Source organism: Trifolium pratense, linkage group LG2 (genome assembly GCF_020283565.1).
Source record: "Trifolium pratense cultivar HEN17-A07 linkage group LG2, ARS_RC_1.1, whole genome shotgun sequence".
NCBI classification, from domain to species: domain Eukaryota; kingdom Viridiplantae; phylum Streptophyta; class Magnoliopsida; order Fabales; family Fabaceae; genus Trifolium; species Trifolium pratense.
The window spans coordinates 53,326,601-53,346,328 of record NC_060060.1 but is presented as its reverse complement, the minus strand read 5'-3'; the positions used below and the strand labels follow the sequence as shown (position 1 = coordinate 53,346,328).

The window sequence follows — 19,728 nt, the reverse complement described above, 5'->3', positions numbered from 1 at the left end:
AAAAATATTTTAAAAAAAAATCCCAACAATAAATTGGGTATTTATTTACTCGATTCTTTTTCCTTTTTTTTTTTATATATATTTGGTATTTACTCATATCTCAACTCATCATATCTCACTAACTAAATGAGTCTTACTTTCCTACTTTCCTATTACTAACTAATTCAATAAACCTTTTTTTTAAACATAAATTGTGACTCATCCAACAAGTGCTTTTGCTGAAGATCACTACTGGGAAACACTAGCATAACTACTACAAGATACATAAGCATCAACCTCAAAGAATTAATAGCCTTTTGGAACATAAGAACAACAAGAATTACGGTCAATGCTCTCTTCGCTTACAAACAAAAAACAGTCAATACTCTTAGAAATTGTGTTCTAAAGCTTGAAAATCAAGTCATGGTAAAATTGAAGTTAGATAAATTCTATAATATCTTGCAGTTAGGACTTAGGATGTAAACAAGTAATTTCTACAAAGCTAACTATTGAGTAAATGCATGGCTCACTAACTCTAATAATAATTCATTTCTTCTTAAAAAATAATAATAATTCATTTCATCACAATATAGAGATAAATAGGCATACTGTTGAGGTCACAACAAAATTTATGGAATATAAATTCCTAAATTGTTATGGCATAATGCTGGAAGTGCACATAGACATACCATTCTCCTAAACATAACCATTTGGCTTTGGCCCTTTTAGCATTTCTTTTCTTATCGTCAGCACCGTAATGTACCAAGGCAGCTTCCAAAGCCTGCACACCAAAATATGTCATTTACTTTTAATCCTCCATAAGATGCAATAAACATGGTCAAATGAATTATGTGGAGCTCACCTGGTGCTTTGGATGGACAACAAGGGAAACCTGGTGCCGCAGGTCTGACTGTGCAGATACCTTTATTTCAGATACCTTTATTTCCTAGGATTAAGCAAATAAAAATAGGAACACTTTAGTAGTTACTACCAATAAAACTAATGATAGTGTCCATATAATGACAGAATAAAACAAACTTTATTCAACTGATGAATACTAGTAGAGGCTTCTACTAAATACATACCTCAAGTTTGGTATCTATTTGTGATATGGCATCTTTCAGTCTTCTGGCCTGCATTTTATTGTCAAGTGAACAAAGGCTTCAGATAGAATAAAATGCAATTCATAAAGTTTCTCAATGAAACTTTTTCAAACTATCTGCAATATATATACTGGAAATATGATGCATATGGCCACCAATGGCATATTGCTAGTAAGAAAAAAATATATATCAAATGAAATGTTGGTATCAGACACATGATATGAAATGTTGGTGGTGTAGTATTAGATAGGAGGTCATGCATAGCAATCAGCATTGAAAGATCTTCTTGCAATCACATTCAATATTCACCTTATTAACAAGGCTTTGTGTTGTTACTAGATAGGAAGACCAAAAGTGCCTCAGTAATTCCTGGCTGCAAACCCAATTTTGGAATGAAAGAAAAAACATGCATTAAAATATATCAAATTTTAATATAAAAACGCAGATAGAAGTACCCAAAAAAACTATATTTAGATTACTGAAAGCTAAAACGCTGATTGAAAAAAAAAGCAACATATGTGACACTTTCGATCTCAACGGCTATATAAAAACTTATAAGACTATTTCCAGCTCTCTTTGTCTTTTTTTTCTTCTTTCTGTCTATTCTGATTCATTCCCTTTTTTTCCTTCTCAAAGATCTCATAAGCAACAGCAGTTGACTCACATATAGTAGTTTCTCCTTATTTATATAAACTCTTCAACATAGCTTATGAAAGAATTTCATAGCTTATATATGAACACAATTTAACTTTATTTATCTTTAATTATAAACTATATTATACGTAAGCACTTAAGATTTTAAGCCAAACAAGGTCGTGAAGGAAGAAAAGACATACCAAGAGTGTCATGTAATTGAACATGTGTTACAACATAGCTATTGCAAGCCTACAAAATAGCAAAACTGATTCAAGTGTAGTCTTATTACAACAGTTAAAAAAGACAATTAGTTTCAACAAGAATGATTATACAATTACATACAAAGTATTATACCTCCATTGCAATGATTCATTCAGGACAATTGGCTTGGCTCCATATATATATGCCACAACTCACAGGATTGACACCACGGCTTGGTAACAGTTTCGGCAATCTGTGTTTTACCACAACCTGTGGCCCATAAAGCAAAAATCTGGTATCACGATACAACCTAAGTCCCTGAAATACATAAGACCAATAGCACTGATCATTTGACATAAACAAAGACCCTATTTGTTTGTCATATTCTATGAAACTTTGATTCTATTATTGGAATTAAGATTAATGTTAACTATGCTCTTAAGCTTCCTTCTCTTTGTACGATTACTACACCTCTTATGGACAATATTTCTGGAAATCACTCCTCAATACCATTGAAATAAAAAACCAAACTCAAAATCCTAAATCAGAAAACCCATAAAAAAAACCCATTAGATCAGCCTTTAAATCAATAGTAATGCAAACTGCTAACTATGGACTGAAATTCAAGGCAGGGCTTTATTTTCTTAGTAATGAGTTGTAACTTTTCTGCTTAAGTTGATAAATTGTGTAGTTTTTTTATTTTATGATGATATATATAGTGCTTTTATATTAAGGATTATTAGATTCTAACAACCAAAAACAGGATTATCAAATTTTGTATCTCATATCATCCTCCAATAATTAATCATATATTAAAAGAGTAAATTTATAATGCCATATATATTGAACGTGATTAACTATTACCTGTACAAACACACAATAATCAACACTAAAATTAGATCAGAATCGAATAGAACAATATACACTATAAGCATCAAGCAGACCACAGATCCGCTATAGTGGCGCTATAGCGCACTATTGAGCTACTTCTGCTACAACAGCAATACAAAAGAGTTAAATTTGACACACTGTTAAAAGCTTGCAACTCAATTGATATGATGCACAAGAAATAAGCTAGCATCACTATTCCAATAATCACAATTTTGAAACATAAAAGATTGCAACTTATGTCTTAATTCTTTCTACACTAAGCAGAAAAGTTACTTATCAATTTTTTCTTAATTCACAATTTTACTAATCTTTCTATCAATCTCACTTAACACAATTCTTCCCAACAATCAGTGAAAACCAAAAAATAAATTTCAATTACCTAATTCCCAAATTATATAACCTAAAGTTGAATGGAGAATGGAGGTTAAGCGAAGCTTGAATGTTGAACCTGAAGCTTGAAGGTTCATCGAAGCTTGAGAGATTGAATAACAAATTTGAACAAAGCTTGAGATGAATCTGAACGTAGCTTTGAGAGATTTAGGGATTGGAGCTTGTGAGTGAGAATCGCGGATTTAGGGATTGAAGGTCGAGCGATTTAAGGAATGAAGCTTGTGAGTGAGAATCGCAGATTTAGGGATTTGGAACGGTGAAATTCGAACCGAGGAATGAAAAGCTGTGAATTTCTTTTGTTATTTTGATTGAAAAAATTGGAAATAAGATTGCGCCCTCTAATAAGAATACAGGTGCGGTTCATAATCGCCGCCGCAATACACACAAAACCGTCGAAATTTACAGAGAGTAAAGGCGGTTCAATGAACGTCGTAGTAACTGTCAGTATTGACAAGAGCGGCGGCAGTTCACTTACTAGTGCCTCAAATTGACTGTCGCCGTTGTCTATTTTTCTTGTAGTGACATTTCTTTATATCAACTTTAAGGGTCCGTTTGGTGCGCAGGATAAGATAGTGACATGATAGGATATACAACAGGATAGTGATAGGATATGATATCAGCAGGATAACAGTTATCCTCAGTTATCCTATCATGTGTTTGGTGCACACAGGATAACAAACATGATAACTATTATATCATATTTTTAATACATATTTGTTCATACCAATATGATAAGATACATAACATATTTAAATGACAAAATTACCCTCGTAAAACAATTGTTATTTGTTAAAAATTATATTGTAATACTTTGAATTTTATAAATAAAAATATAAATAAGTAATTGTACAAAAAGAAAAAGTAATCAAATAACTTTAAATTTTAAATACAAATCATGAGAAAATAAACAAATTAAGTTTTTTATATGAATCATGATCAAATAAATAACTCAATCAGCTAAATAAATATATGATATATGTAAATAATAAAACTACCATTGCAAAAGAATTATATTTAAGTTGTTATTAAATTTAAATTAATATTCTTATTTTGCAATTTTTTAATAATTATTTTAATTTAAAATATTGTAATTTTAGGAGAATTTTGATTTTTTAGATGATATAAATTACAAAATTACCCTTGTGAGAAAATCACATATATATTTAAAAATTAATTATTTTATTATTAATTTACTATCAAATTATTTTATTAATTTTCAATTTTTTATTTTAAAATATATTTTATAGAATAAATCAACGATTTTTTTTTCTTATCCTATCCTGCTGGTAACCCAGCTCAAATTCAGGATAAGGATTTTAACTAGAGAAACAGGATAGGATAAGCTCCAGGATTAACTTATCATATCCTGTTGTGTCACCAAACACTGGATTGAGACAGGATATGATATAGTTATCCTATCCTGTCTCTTATCCTGTGCACCAAACGGGCCCTAAGCTTCTACTCAAAAAAATAATCACTAAATCATTTATATCAAAATCATTTTTATTTTAATCTTATAACAAATGGACCCTAAGACAAGCAAATTCTAATAAATAATAAATAAAAATCAAAGTGCACATAAAAAACAACTTATCTTGAACCTTTCAATGTTTATAGACAATTGTTCAAAACACAAAAATCTAACACTCATTCACTCATTTAATCACTCGCATATCACAAACAAAATCAAAATCTCCACTTGTTTCTATATCATCATCAAAATCATCATCTGCATCCATCTCATCAAAATCCATGCCTCCTCCAACAAATTGTCCATCAATTTTTGGGCCTTCACCTGGCTTCCGTGCCTCTTGAATTATGGACTGTATTTCCTCAATACTTTGAGATGAATCAACCACACCATTCACATCATTTTTCCCTTCTTCCACAAATTCCATTGGCAATTTATTAAGGAACCAAGGGTGCTTTTTAATTTCTGGGATAGTGATTCTCTGCATGAACAACATAGAAATTAATGAATATAAAACCTCATAAATTGTTATTCAACCAAAAATATATTTTTATGATGTGTTTGATCTGCTAAAAATTAAGCCATTGAACAAGATTTTAAAATTATTTATACCTTCTCAGGGTTGGCCACAAATATTTGAGATAGAAGGTCTCTGCAATCTTTGGAGACACGAACATAACCGGGAATTGAATAGTGGACCCTAAGGATTCTCTGTAAAAAAATTGCCAATAATATTATAAGTGATAACTTTTTTTTTTTTTATAAATTAAGAGCATCTAAATATCAAAGTAGGAATAGACCTGAAGTCTTATCCTTAACTTATATTATAACACTTCTCGCACATAAAAATTAGAGAAATGTAATTGCAACATCAATTTGGGACACCTAATTAAATTAACATTTTAAAATGGTTAGGGTACATAGTTCACACGCATGATTGATGAAGGGTTAGATTTGCATAATAAATATTTGAAAAATACCCACCGCTTCCGGGATACTAGTTAGCAAACCCTCGATATGTTACAACTTATCTATTATTTATATATTTACAAGTTTCTCTCTCTTGATTATTTTCTTATGTGTCATTCTATCATTCTTCCTTTAATTAGGTGGCATTCTATCATTCACTTGAGGCCTATGTGGCAACCTATTAGGGTCATTTCTTTTCTTTTCTTTTTTTGTCAAGTATTAGGGTCATTTCTATATAACAATCTTAATAGCAAATCAATCTTAATTAATATTAGAAGATTTCATGCAATAAAATTGAATAGCAATTAATATTGGTCAACTTTTATTCTAAAGTCATAAAAGAAAAAAAAAAGAATGAAATAATATTATTGATATTGTCACACGAAATAATTTAGAAACTATTAGAAAGGTCAATGAAAATTTGAATCCATTCAAATAATTAGCAAATATAGTCACCAAAATGACCTTTGCTAGCTAGCTAGAAGCAAATATAGTCACCAATGACCTTTTCTATAAATAGTTTAGGAAATATTTGGAAATCTTAAATTCAATAAACTAAAATAACTAAAAAAAAATTAACAATATGAATGCCTTATGATATAACAAAGGAAATAGTTGCACGCCATAAAAGGAAAAATATAGCATATTCCTTTGGAGAATAAGAAAGAAAGGGAAAGAATTAGTATCTAATTGAATGATATTGATTAATTTGGTCTATATATATGACTCTCATTTTTCATTTGATCAACACAATATTGTTTTCCACCATGCATATTTGAATATATATTTTTGTTTTCCAAACTATTTTGATGGCTTTGGTTTACGATATGAAAAAATACACAACATTTAAAGAAGCTTTGTATATATTGATTTGACTGATATATGTTCAATATAATTCTTTAACTTTTTATATATCAATTTCATGTTTAGTATTATTTTATTTACCTTTATTTTTGGAGTATAATATTGTTATTTGTGTCTTTGTTTCTTCAACTATCACATACTTCTAGATTTTCATTTTGCTTGCAGATGTTAGGATGGTTCGCTTGGAGGAAGTCAAGTTTAATTCTTGGTGGAAATAATTTTTGTACAACCTTTAATTACCTTGCGGTCGAGCTCTCATAAGACTTTTTAGTTCTTTTCTTTTCATGTAATAGTTTTCCTAAGAACAAGTTTGGTTTTCAAGTTATATGTTATCTTCGTTTTGAGAGGATTAGGTTTTATCCTCCTCTTTTATTGTAATTATTTATCCTGTTAATATAGTTTTAGTGAGTACAGTCTCATTTGAAAAAATAAAATTTAAAGGCAAGGAATCCTAAAGAACACACCTGAAATTGGTTTGTCCAAAGTATATTAAAAACATTGGTTTGAAAGAAATTCCAATTTTTTTTTAAAAATATAATTATTTTAAATAAATGTTTCAGTTTATTTGTTTTATTATTATAATTATTGCAATTTACTACCTTACTATTTATTTTTTGTTAATATTAATATTAGTGAAAAATTTCGTTAATCTATATTATGTAAATAAAAATATTACTCAAAGCAAATATTAATTCATATGATAAAAAAATAAAGAAGGAAATAATATTAATATTAAAATTGTCACACAAAATAATTAAGAGACCATTAAGAAGGTCAACATAAATTTGAATGCATACTAAAAATAGCAAATATAGTCACCAATGAAAATATTTTAAATGAGTCAAAAAATGAAAATAATTTAATAACACAGTAAACGGTAATGCAAAATAGGAAACACAATAAAAGTAATTTATCATCATATTACATTCATAAAAAACAATAAATGCAAAATGGTAACAAAATAAAGTTATTTAATTTAATGTTTTTTTTTTTGTTTTCATCATCGATATCTGGTCAACTGGACCGTATAATCTGGTTCGGGAATGAGTTTTGGTATCAAGTAGTTTCAGTCCTCTTCCGATCACGGGGATTGAACTGTGGTCCTTCCTACCATGTCTAGCGTCAATCATTACTGAACCAATTAACTATTGATGTATTTTATTGAATTTTATATGCAAAAACATCACATGATTTCATTTTTGAATAACATTATATTTTAAATAGAACATTGTAGCAATAATGTTATCGATAAAACAATACATTACTCTATGAGTCATGACTTAAGTAACTTTTATCTCGGTCTTTGTTTATTATAATGATGAAATTTCTAGCCGCTAGGTTACTTCACAAAAAAAAATAGTCATTAGTGTCACGTTGGTCAATTTCAAATTTCATGATCAGGGAATGCCAACAGAGAAACTTACACTGCTAGCTGGTGTTCAATCACGCATTTGTAGAAAATGAATCAAGTTCTTATCAATTGAGATAAATTTTATTAATTACACAAAAATATATTTAACCCAAATAATAATCTAAAATTAATATGATAACACACGGGGTAGAAACATTTTACATGAGATTATATTTATATACACTACATATAAGATATAAAATATGTTATCACACGGAGTACAAATATTTTACATCGGAATAAATTCAAATATCATTATATTTTTATAACAAAATATAATTACTATGAAAATATATAATCACATGTAAGATATCACACGGGGTAAAAATATTTTATATATAAAAAATTCAAATATCATTATATTCTTATAACAAAATATAATTATTATTAAAATAATTTTTAAAAATTCATTCATAATAAAAAATAATATATATTTTTACAAGTAAAAACTAACCCGTGCACCTTGAAATAATATATATTTATGTGAGAACCATTTTTTGTCAGACTTTATTTACCTCGTGGCCGAACTTTAGATTATCGGGGCCCAAAAAAAACATATGAAAAATCTAAATGCACCTTGAAATTCAAAGTTGAATTGCTTACGTTATAAATTACTAGAGTCTACCAAAAGTCTCAAATACTTTTAGACGTATTTAGTATTTTAACTATTGTGAATTAATATTTCAGTAGAAGTATCCAATTAATATGAAATCTTATACTTTTTTTTAAAAAAAAAACTATACACGGGGTTGAATATTTTACAAGTAAATAAATGAATGTTTAATATAAATAATACACGGGGATGAATATTTAATACACAAGGAAGAATATTTCGCAATATTTGTTAATATACGGGGATGAATATTTTACAAATAAATAAATGAATGTTTATTATAAATCTTATACACAGGGATAAACATTTAATACTAAAAACTAATATAGTCTTTCATATTATATATCCATGTAACATATATAACTATACATCACATTTCTAAAAAAAAAAAAAAAAAACTACACATCAGATTGAGTGTTTGAATGTCTATATTTTTTATCTTTACTTTTTACTATTTTTTAATTTTTTCGAGCCTTTAATGTAATTGTAAAGAAAGTTAAGACAGATGGTTAATAATTGTTTTAAAAATCTTCAAAACACTTTGAGACATGTCTATTACAGTGTCACAAAGTCGACAATGAAAGTTATATAGTGATGATTTTAGTTTGCAACATGAGTTGCACATTCTTTAGGTAGATATTAATTGGAAAAATTGTTACAAGAAGATGAGCTCTCTAACTCTTTATATTAGACTATTTAAGTCAAAAAAAAAAAAAAACTCTTTATATTAGACCAGACAAAGTGCAATCTAAATTATACAACATTTATACACAATACGCAATTATATGATGAGGGGCCGAAGTTTGAACCTCGCATACCTACTTTTTCACTTTAAGTTTGTAATTTTGAATCATTAGGCAACTTAACAAAAATAAAAGATCAAACTAAAAAAACAAAATAATTATTCGATAACATTGAATATAATAATTATGAAATTCGATATTTAAAAATAGAAATAATTTGAAAACAATAATTGACTTTTAGCCTCATAATCATATGCATTGAATAAATTAAAAGATGACATGGAGATCTATCATTATCAGAAATAATATCAACTGCGATTTGTAAGGGGCTAAAACCACTTGATGTCAGAACTGACCCACGAACTATATTAAACTGGTGGTAAAAAAAGAAAAGAAATAATTCAGTGTTTTTCTCCGCAATTTATAGAATTCTTTCTTTTGATGTTCAAAAAAATATGTGTAGATCCATATTATTTTTAGTGTTTACTATTATAGAGTACAAAGTTTCCACCTATGTTACTTGACAAAAAAAAAACCATGAACATGTTTTAGAATCAAGAAAGCCGGAAACAATATTTTTTTAATACTTTCAATTACTCGCTCTCTAAGTGAGTGACGCTCATGTGAGTCTCACCACTCTAGAATATATTAAGAAAATGTTATTAACACTCTTCTCAATTTTATTTTCTAACCAAGAGAATCATTTAAAAATATGGTCACGGGGGAGGTTGATCTTCATCTAAAAAATAATATAAAATTTATTTATTCAATTTTGCTATGTTCATGAGATCATTGCATTGTAGTCCAGACCGGGTTAGATGGCTACGGGGGAGAAAATAACACGTCGGTCGGAAATGGGGAGTGGATGAGTTTCACTCTTCGTGAGGCCAATTCGCCCTTCCCCTTTAAAATCTATAATATATGTATCCTTTTTCATATTTAGATAAATTACATTAACTATATAAAGTAAATTTTGTTAGTTAATAAATCACAAAATATTAAAATTTTAATAATCCATATTTTTCAATGAAAATTAATCCGTGCGCATGCACGGGTCAGTTATACTAGTAATATTTATTATTTAATGATCTTTATTAATCACAAATTTCAACGCGATTAACCACAATTTGCATGTGCCCAAATTTATATGTAGTTTGTTTGAGTACCTAAATTCATGATTAAGAACATTAAAATTCATTTGTCCGGTTGATGATTAATGAGTTATTCAATCCTAATGTACTCATTATCTATTCATTGAATTGTGTTAGCTACGTGTGCAGAATGTGCTAATAATTTAAAATGTTGTCTAATTTAGGTGTGTTAAATTGATGTTCAACTAACATTTATGAAACATTATAAGGCAGAAAACACTTATTTGCTCAATGACCTAACCTCAATTGTCTTTCTGAAATTTCTTGGATCATCTGGATCTTCAAAAGGATAACCACCAACTAGCATCACATATAAGGTAACCCCACAAGACCAAACATCAGCAACCTATTCATTCTCCAACACAAAAATATTTGTGTGACCAATGTTAATTAGCTACATTAATTATTAATATGCAACAAGAAAATATAATTAGCAACATGATTAGTTGATTACCTTTCCATCATATTCTCTTCTTGACAAAACCTCTGGTGCAATATATGCTGGAGTTCCCACAGTAGATTTAGGCTGAGAATGCAGAACAGAAGACTGAAAGAAAGAAGCAGAACAATTGGTAACATAGTCTAATATGCATGTACCAGCTGAGTTTGAACTCTGGTGCTCCCACTTAATCATCTTAAAATTGAAATTATAATCATTTGACGACTTGACCAAAAAAATGATATGCATAAAAAATTGACTTTAATTATAGAAACATATACGATAGATTGCGATTGCTTGATAGTAGTATATTTTTTTTTTATGGTGACAATGTCAAATAATCGATTATCCCAAAACCTTAAGGTGTTAGGATAGAGCCATATTAATGGTTTTATATTATTTCTAACACGCCCCCTTACGCAAGATTTCACTTGGGCTTGAAGCGTGAATAATGCATAGGCCCACCTACCATATGCTTAAATTCCACTTTTTAATTAGAAAGTGAGGGGAGCGGGGATCGAACTCTAGACCACTTAGTCATAGAGGCTCTGATACCATCTTAGATATGAGTATCGGGCCTAACTCATCCTTACAAAACCGGCTTGTAAGGTGAGGATTGCATGTAATATATAAATTAAACTCATATCTAAGAGACAATGTATCAAAATTAAACTCTTAGATAAGTAAGGACCCCTTGCCTTGGAGTAACCAAAGTCGCATATTTTGAGTTGTGGTGAAGAGCTTCCATCTAAAAGTGTGTTTTCAAGCTTAAGATCTCTATGGCAAATTTCCTGCATTAAAATTATAATTTTCAAACCAGCTAAAATATTAGGACTCAAAACAAATTTTTTGTTAAAGTAAAACAAATTTGATTCATATGATATGTGACAAGAATAGTACCATTGAATGACAATAGCTAACCCCAGAAATCAACTGCTGGAAGAAATATCTTGCCTGTGCACACAACAGAAGAGTAAAAATGTGAACATTAATAATTAAAATAAAAAATAGAAACCATGTACATGATTTTGAAATTGAAATTAAACATGAAAAATTATTGCAAAAATGAACATTTGCTATTAGAATACTATGAAGCACACATATAAACGTGACATCGGACACGACACAAATACGTCGACATCAATAATAATATGAGAAAATGGCATAATTTAGTATAATTATAATGTTAGTGTTATGTCGGTGTCTGATACCGACGCGTGTCCGATACGCGACACGCCTAATCGGACAAATGTCCGTACTGGGTAGAATATGATAATATTAATGTATAAGAGTTAACATCAGATGAACAGTTTCAGAACAAATTAGCTAGTAACAACTTGCAATTGAAAAATTCAACACTGATAATTTATTGGTTAGGATAAAGCTAAAAATGACACTTACATTGTTTAATACAAATTGTAACGTGGGTGCAATCTTAAATACTATTGTTTTTGTGGAATTACTGCTTAAGGAATTATACATAACTAATATAATGGCCTCATGGACAAAAACCACTAAAATAAAAGTCAATGAAGCTTTGAATTAACAATTAACAATAATCAACAATTAGAAATGATCTTATCTAACCTCGTCTTCACAGAATCTACCGGCACTACATATTCTTTCAAATAGTTCTCCACCTGCTGCATACTCCATTACTATAGCTAGATGAGCTGGAGTACATAAAACCTGCCATGGATGAAAATTTCTTCTTAATAAATTTTACAATTTAAGGATCAAATTCACAAGGCATGAGACAGTTGGAATTGGATTATGTGCGGTCGGACTGCATGCAGTTAGTGATTCTGAACCGTATGATTAAGAGAGTTTTTTTTTAAAATTTTTGTTTAATAAAAATTCTGAGATGACTGCAATTCTGACATATGGACTTGATCGGACGGCTTAAAATTTACTGACTGCATGACTGCACCATTTTTCGACCTTACAGAATGCAGGTCCGACATAGTTATTCCATTTTGAGACAAAGTTGAATTTTGTACAACATTGCTAAGTTCTAAGGGACTAGCCAAATAAATTTGTATGTATAAGTTAATTCTATCACAAAATATAAAATGATTTCAACTTGTTTTCATATAAGCTATACACTATTTTTACAAGTTGTCTTGCAAACTTATGGAAATAAGCTGAAAATAACTTATACGGAGTATAACTTATATCATAAGTTATTTTCATAAGTTCTCTTAAATAATTTCTCCAGTCTTTATAATAAGTAAGTAAACAAACTCAAATAAGTCGATCTAAACATACTTTAAGAAAACAAAGAAGTGGAAGACACTCAAGAAAGTTCATTTACTAGTTAGGAGAAGGAAATTAACAACCATACAAAAAAAGTTTCTTACCTCCTTAAATCTAATGATATTAGGATGCTTCAAGGATCTATGATTTATAATCTCCCTTTGAACATGTTCATCAATCTACAACATCCAACAGTCACATAAGTGACCAACCAACCAACCTAAGACAATCCAAAGTAGAAGAAAACATACATATATGATAGTATAACTTTAGGCCTAAGACAACCTAAGACAAAGACAACATGCATAGACATAGAAATGAAGTTAAAAAAACAAAAACAAAACTACAAACCTTAAGGCCTCTCTCAATGATTTTGACAGCATATAGTTTACCACTTTGTCTCTCCCTAACAAGCTTTGCTACTCCAAAATTTCCTGACCCAATACCTTTAATAATCTCATAACGTTCTTCCATTCTTATGACGTATATAGAATTAATATTACAACAGCCAAGTGTTATATTTATTTGATGAATATATGAACTTGCAAGTTGCAACTAGCAAATTGAAAAATAGTATTCTTCTTCTTCTTCTTTTTTATGACCACAGAATTTAATTGGAAAATTAAAGATGTTTGGTTTTGATGACATTTATACTATATGTCAATGTTATATTGCAAGTGGAATTTAAATATGCCTTAAGAAAGAGGGCTCAAATAGAAGAACAGAAATTGCATAAATGACACGTGGTCAAAATCTACTGGTTCAAATTCTTGCGAACTAGAAACAAAGTTGGTCTGACGTGGCGGTTGCTTGCTTTTGATGTAGAAATCAGAATTTTATATAACCGTCCCTAATAACATCTAAAATCTAAAAATTAATTAATTTTGTCTCATGCAAATATTTGATGGAGGTGCAATCAATCATCTTTGTACGTAATTTGTTAAAAGTGTAAGAGATCAGTTGTAAGATGATTTAAATATATATATTTATATAAGTACGTACAATCCTCCTGATCATCAGTTGTAAGATGATTTAAATACATATTTATATAAGTAGGTACAATTCTCCTGATCTTATAAGTCGATTTTGTAGAATAGAGTTAAACTAGGGTTCTTTAGATTAACTTATTTTTGAGCTTATGCAAACAACTTATATAATTTTTATGTATTATTATAAGTTTGTCAAGGTAGTTTATGATAAAATAGTTTATAAAAATACAATTTTCACTAGTATGAACTTATAAAATAGCATAAAACATAGTTTATATTGCATAAGCTCAAAAATAAGCTAATCTAAATGGTCTCTAACTCTTAATTATAAGATAATATTAAGTTTTTACGACCGGTTAAACTATTTACTTATTAGCTTTCTTATCGACCGGTCACTATTTATATCTGTGCATCAAGTTGGAAGTGTTATATATCATTTTCGTTTAATGTATGCTTATTGCTTAATCATTTTTGTTTGTGTAATTTTATTTTATAAAGTAAGAAATTAGTTAACAGTTGGCATTTAATATTGAGTACGAGGAGGAGAAAGAAAGGAAGATATTGTGAGTAGAATTACTAAGATGCAAGCTGGGTATGTATGGGACCAATATTATGCAAGTTGAAAGGAAGGAAGAGAGTGATACTGAAATGAAGTACAGGCGTGCGTCTGAAGACGAACAACGAATATATTATTAACCAGGTCTCTGCACAAGACGAACAGAGACCGATAAAAAAGTAACTACATATATAACAGGGGTTTGGAGAGTGTTACACTGTTACTTACGAACTTATGAAAGTGAATTGTCAGCTGTTTTACGAAGTAATAAATTTGAGTTGTTGATTTGAGAAGAAATAGTATAAATTATTTACACAGTAAAATAATTTTAACTGGTAATTCAAATCGAACGATTGAGAGTTATTACTGCATGATGTAGTTAAAACGGAAAATCTAATGCTGAGTGTTACATATTTTTGTCGTTGATTTATGTGTGCTCACTTCAAACCTTGCCTGGATTTTGTCTTTTTCTCCAAAAACAAATTTAAGCAATAGAAAATTTATTAATTAAAAAAGAGTAAACAACAGAAAGAAAAACACAAACAAAAGAACAAAAATATGGATGGATAAGAACATAATCTACTCTATATTTTTGTTCTTTTATTTCTCTTCTCACTCTCTTATACCAAACAATACATTAAATCTACTCTATTTTTCACATCTTTCTCTCTTCTCATACTCCCTCTTACTTATTTCTCTCTTCACAATTTCTCTTCTAAGCCACACCATTAGGGGTGGCGAAGGATGAGATGTTGGGAAGATTATGAGAAAGTTTCGAACCATCAAAAGTGATTGTTTTTCATGACAATTGTTGCAACGCCGATTACCAGTCAGAGGTAATTTGTTCAACCTTCGTATTATAGCGGGTGAGACGGACAAGGGGTGTTTATGGTGCTGGATGAAGTTGAATTGGAAATACCTGAAAACTAATTAAATTTGTTGCATAATATTGTTTTGTCAAGTAGCTTATTGTCAGAAGTATTCGGGATTCAATCGTCAGCCCCTCTCATGAATATTTGATGGAGCAAAATCGGTCATCTTTTAATTGACAAAAGTGTACTCCATGTTTCTTTAAATGAATTATAATTACTTCGATTCTTGCAATACTTTGGTTAATTACACACGAGTGAAAGACAAATGTGCAACATGTTGTGCCACTGATCTTTTTTAAATGGCAAAACCAATCATTCCGAAAAATATTATAGTTTTTTCTTTTCAGGAGTCTCTAGTTAGACTGATACATTATAAATATACAAAATGAAAACACATACAAAAATTCGAGGTTTCTAATAATATATCTTAGTAGCTATCGACTAAACTACATTCTTTATGTTTGCTTAATCATTGTTTTTTTTTTTTTGGGTACAAATTGCTTAATCATTGTTATTCTTATTCAATCATGTAATGTAGGGATGGTAAAAAAACTCTTAACTTGTGGATATCTGTAGATAAAATCCGTCACGGATACCGGACTAGTAATTTAATGGATATCCGTGAATAAAATAAATGTCATCCATATATATATATATATATATATATATATATATATATATATATATATATATATATATATATATATATATATATATATATGAATAATGCTAAAAGGCACGACACTAGCGCCTCGTCACATTGCACGATTGCAATTTCTCTCTCTCTCTTTTTAATGTTATTAATTACTTGTTAGCTTATCTTTTGGTTTAATTTTTTATTTTCCTGAGAACTTATGTGCTATAGGAAGCTTTGATTTAATTATTGGCTCTGTGAAATAACATAAAAAAATTACTACAAAATAAATTTTAAATTGTCTATTTGATAACACAAATAAACTAACTTATAATTTGTTATATTAACTAATAAGTTTGTTTCATAAAATTAGAGGACCTTTTCTATCGAGTGTCTGATTGATAGGATGAAACTTTTATCTTGAAAGTGGTTTCTAGGTAAAAATTTGGCTCCCCTGTTCCTTTTACGAGTGGGGCATCCACCATACTTTATTTTGGATCTGGTAGTGTTTGTTCGGCTGTCATGTTGGGTCTCAATAGATCAGAGGGATTGGAGGCCCACTTATTGTTTTGTCCTGCATGTAGTTGATTTTTGTCTCTATCTTCTTTAATGACAATCTTCTTCTTGTGGTGGTGAGTTCGATTTGAGGGCTCTACTTTGTTTGGTGTTTTCTTGTACGTTTACTTGTGTACGTTTTTATGTTTTATTAGGTTCTGGTGAAATGTAGTTCTGATATATTTTTTATTATTCTGAACCTTGTTTGGTACGTTTTTCGACTTTATATTAATATATAATATATTTGCCATTAAAATAAATTATCAATTAACTTATAACTTAATTTTATCACATCTACCCAAAATCTGCTATGTAATTGTTGTTGCCATGATTGCCTTGTTGGTAAAAGTTAAAAACACAAAATTGCCTAAATCAGTTTTTAATAGAAAAGTACTATGAAAAATACTAAGATATAAAATACACGTGGTAACTGATATATGATGTCGTGCATGTCGTGCGACAAACGTGTCGTGCTATATAGCACTACTGATATATATATATATATATATATATATATATATATATATATATATATATATCCGTAGATTACTTGTTTAGCGGATACACATGACAGGGACAAATATTATAATATTCGTCTCATGAATATTCATTTACATCTCTACTGCTACTACATGAAGTAGTTAGTAGTATTCTTCGCTCTAGTAGTGTGTCTATTTTTCTATATTGATCTTCCATGTTAGGATCATCATTGAAAAAATGAATTTTATAAAGGCTTAAATGCAGTTTTGTCCCTCCTGATTTGATTAAATCGGAATTTTACCCCTCTGTTTTAAAACGCGGACTTTTACCCCCTATTTTATAATTTTTTGGATTTTGCCCCCCTAAAATTCTGCTTTCGAGTTACAACTTCAAAGCTTCGCACACAACTCAATTTGGATCAATAATTCACCAAACGGATATCGAAATGACCGTAATCGAGTTATCTTTCCACAGAATCAAACCCCACTAAATTTGGAGTTATAAAAAGAGATTAATTACCTTTTTAGTGAAGGTATGTCCCCCAAAATTCTGCACAAAATCTGCTTTCGAGTCACAACTTCAAAGCTTCGCACACAATTCAATTTGGATCAATAATTCACCAAACGGATACCGAAATGACTATAATCGAGTTAGCTTTCCACAGAATCAAACCCCACTATATTTGGAGTTACAAAGAGAGATTAATTACCGTTTTAGTGAAAGTCTGTCCAATTACTAATTTTGCAGAAATCTACTTATGACCTTCAAATTCAACATCGTCTACCAAACACATCGTAACTCCAAATTTGACGAAATTTAAATGACAACAAGGGTAATTTCGTTAGCTTTCCGGACATGTAAATACTATTGAAAAATGAGCTACAGGGTGACATGACAAAAATACCAGTAGTAGTTTCATACAATAATTGATTTGGACAGACTTTCACTAAAATGATAATTAATCTCTCTCTGTAACTCCAAATTTAGTGGAGTTTGATTCTGTGGAAAACTAACTCGATTTCGGTCATTTCGGTACCATTTTGGTGAATTATGGATCCAAATGGAATTATGTGCGAAGTTTTGAAGTTGTGACTCGAAAGCAGATTTTGTGCAGAATTTTGGGGGACATACCTTCACTGAAACGGTAATTAATCTCTCTTTGTAACTCCAAATTTAGTGAGATTTGATTCTGTAGAAAGATAACTCGATTACGGTCATTTCGGTATACGTTTGGTGAATTATTGATCCAAATTGAGTTGTGTGTGACGCTTTGAAGTTGTGACTCAAAAGTAGAATTTTAGGGGGGGGCAAAATCCAAAAAAATATAAAACAGAAGGGGTAAAAGTCCGCGTTTTAAAACAGGGGGTAAAAACCCAATTTTATCAAAATAGGGGGGGGTAAAACTGCATTTAAGCCTTTTATAAATTACTTTAACACTTAGTATTTAGTACGAGGAGGAGAATGAAAGGAAAACAGGGGAATGATGTGGACCATGAATAGTAGAAGGAGATGCAAGCTGGGTATGTATGTATGGGATGGGACCATTATGCAAGTTGATTTACACTACACTATTTGTTTTTTAATGCGAAGAAAAACAAAAAAAACAAAAATGGTAGGGTTCGATTCGTTGCTGTTGTATATATGAAGATAGTAAAATGAAGGTTGTTGAACTTTTGATTGATTACATCAAAATATAGCAAGTTGGGGTGCATCTCTTATATTTATATTTATTGACGTTAGGGGAGTGTGACATATCTTTGTCGTCGTTGATTTGCCTAGATTTTGTCTTTTTTTTTTTCCAAGAACAAATTTAAGCAATAGAAAATTTATTAGTTAAAAAAGAGCAAATAACAATGACAAAAAAGCATAAACAAAAGAACAAAAATATGGAGGGATAAGAACATTATCCATAATCCATCATACTAAACAAATTTGAAATGAGTTATGAATGATGATCAATGTAATTGAAAAATTAAATTTTTAAAAATATGTTTTTTTTGATAGATAAGTATGATTGGATGAATCAATAAAAATGAATCTCCCGAAATAAAATACACTTTTACAATATGACGAATTAATGTTTCAATCTTAGTTAAAAGAAACATTCATATTTAATGTATGATACGTCTCAAATAAGATTACCTTAAACTTTAATCGGAGATAACTTATAGAAAACAAATAAAAATGCTTGGATGAAGATTTTTGAAAGTAAAAATTATAAGAAATGTAAATCCTTAACCACAATAAAGCTAATAACAAATCAAGAGCTTCACCTTACATGAAAGAGCAATCCATTCAGTCTTCTTGATCATTCCTAATATAAATGAAAATACCCAATTTATTTACATCTACCAAAGAAGACGCCACTATGTTGTAGCCATTCCATGCATTTTTACGCAGTAATTGATATCTGTCGTTGATTTTTTATCCTACGGTTTAGATTTACACAATCGATTTGACAATTTAATACTTAAATCAATCTCGACCCTTGTTTTTGTTAGAACATTTGTCGGGGGTCTGCTGCA

General features: G+C 29.6%; 2 protein-coding genes across 3 annotated transcripts; both read right to left on the bottom strand.

Annotated features, from left to right (window-relative positions):
* Nucleotides 1-261: 261 nt before the first annotated feature.
* LOC123910078 (general transcription and DNA repair factor IIH subunit TFB1-1-like) lies at nt 262-3,721 on the bottom strand. 2 transcript variants are annotated; one of them, XR_006810121.1, is made up of 7 exons: nt 3,190-3,721; nt 2,073-2,237; nt 1,919-1,967; nt 1,392-1,455; nt 1,065-1,112; nt 842-925; nt 262-760 (listed from the first exon to the last, which is right to left on the bottom strand). XR_006810121.1 is itself a non-coding variant. In XM_045961118.1 (7 exons), exons 3-7 carry the CDS (start codon nt 1,940-1,942, stop codon nt 626-628), a joined length of 369 nt encoding a protein of 122 aa, XP_045817074.1. In that variant the 5' UTR covers nt 1,943-1,967; nt 2,073-2,237; nt 3,190-3,721; the 3' UTR covers nt 262-625. The 2 variants fall into 2 exon arrangements, 1 of the variants encoding a protein (XP_045817074.1); XM_045961118.1 differs by having other exon boundaries at nt 1,392-1,469.
* A 1,052-nt stretch (nt 3,722-4,773) lies between these two features.
* LOC123907931 (serine/threonine-protein kinase SAPK2-like) lies at nt 4,774-13,781 on the bottom strand. Its single transcript, XM_045958397.1, has 9 exons — nt 13,469-13,781; nt 13,222-13,296; nt 12,449-12,550; nt 11,762-11,815; nt 11,560-11,652; nt 10,877-10,969; nt 10,664-10,768; nt 5,284-5,382; nt 4,774-5,152 (listed from the first exon to the last, which is right to left on the bottom strand). The coding sequence occupies exons 1-9, from the start codon at nt 13,589-13,591 to the stop codon at nt 4,856-4,858; spliced, it is 1,041 nt and encodes a 346-aa protein (XP_045814353.1). The 5' UTR covers nt 13,592-13,781; the 3' UTR covers nt 4,774-4,855.
* Nucleotides 13,782-19,728: the final 5,947 nt, after the last annotated feature.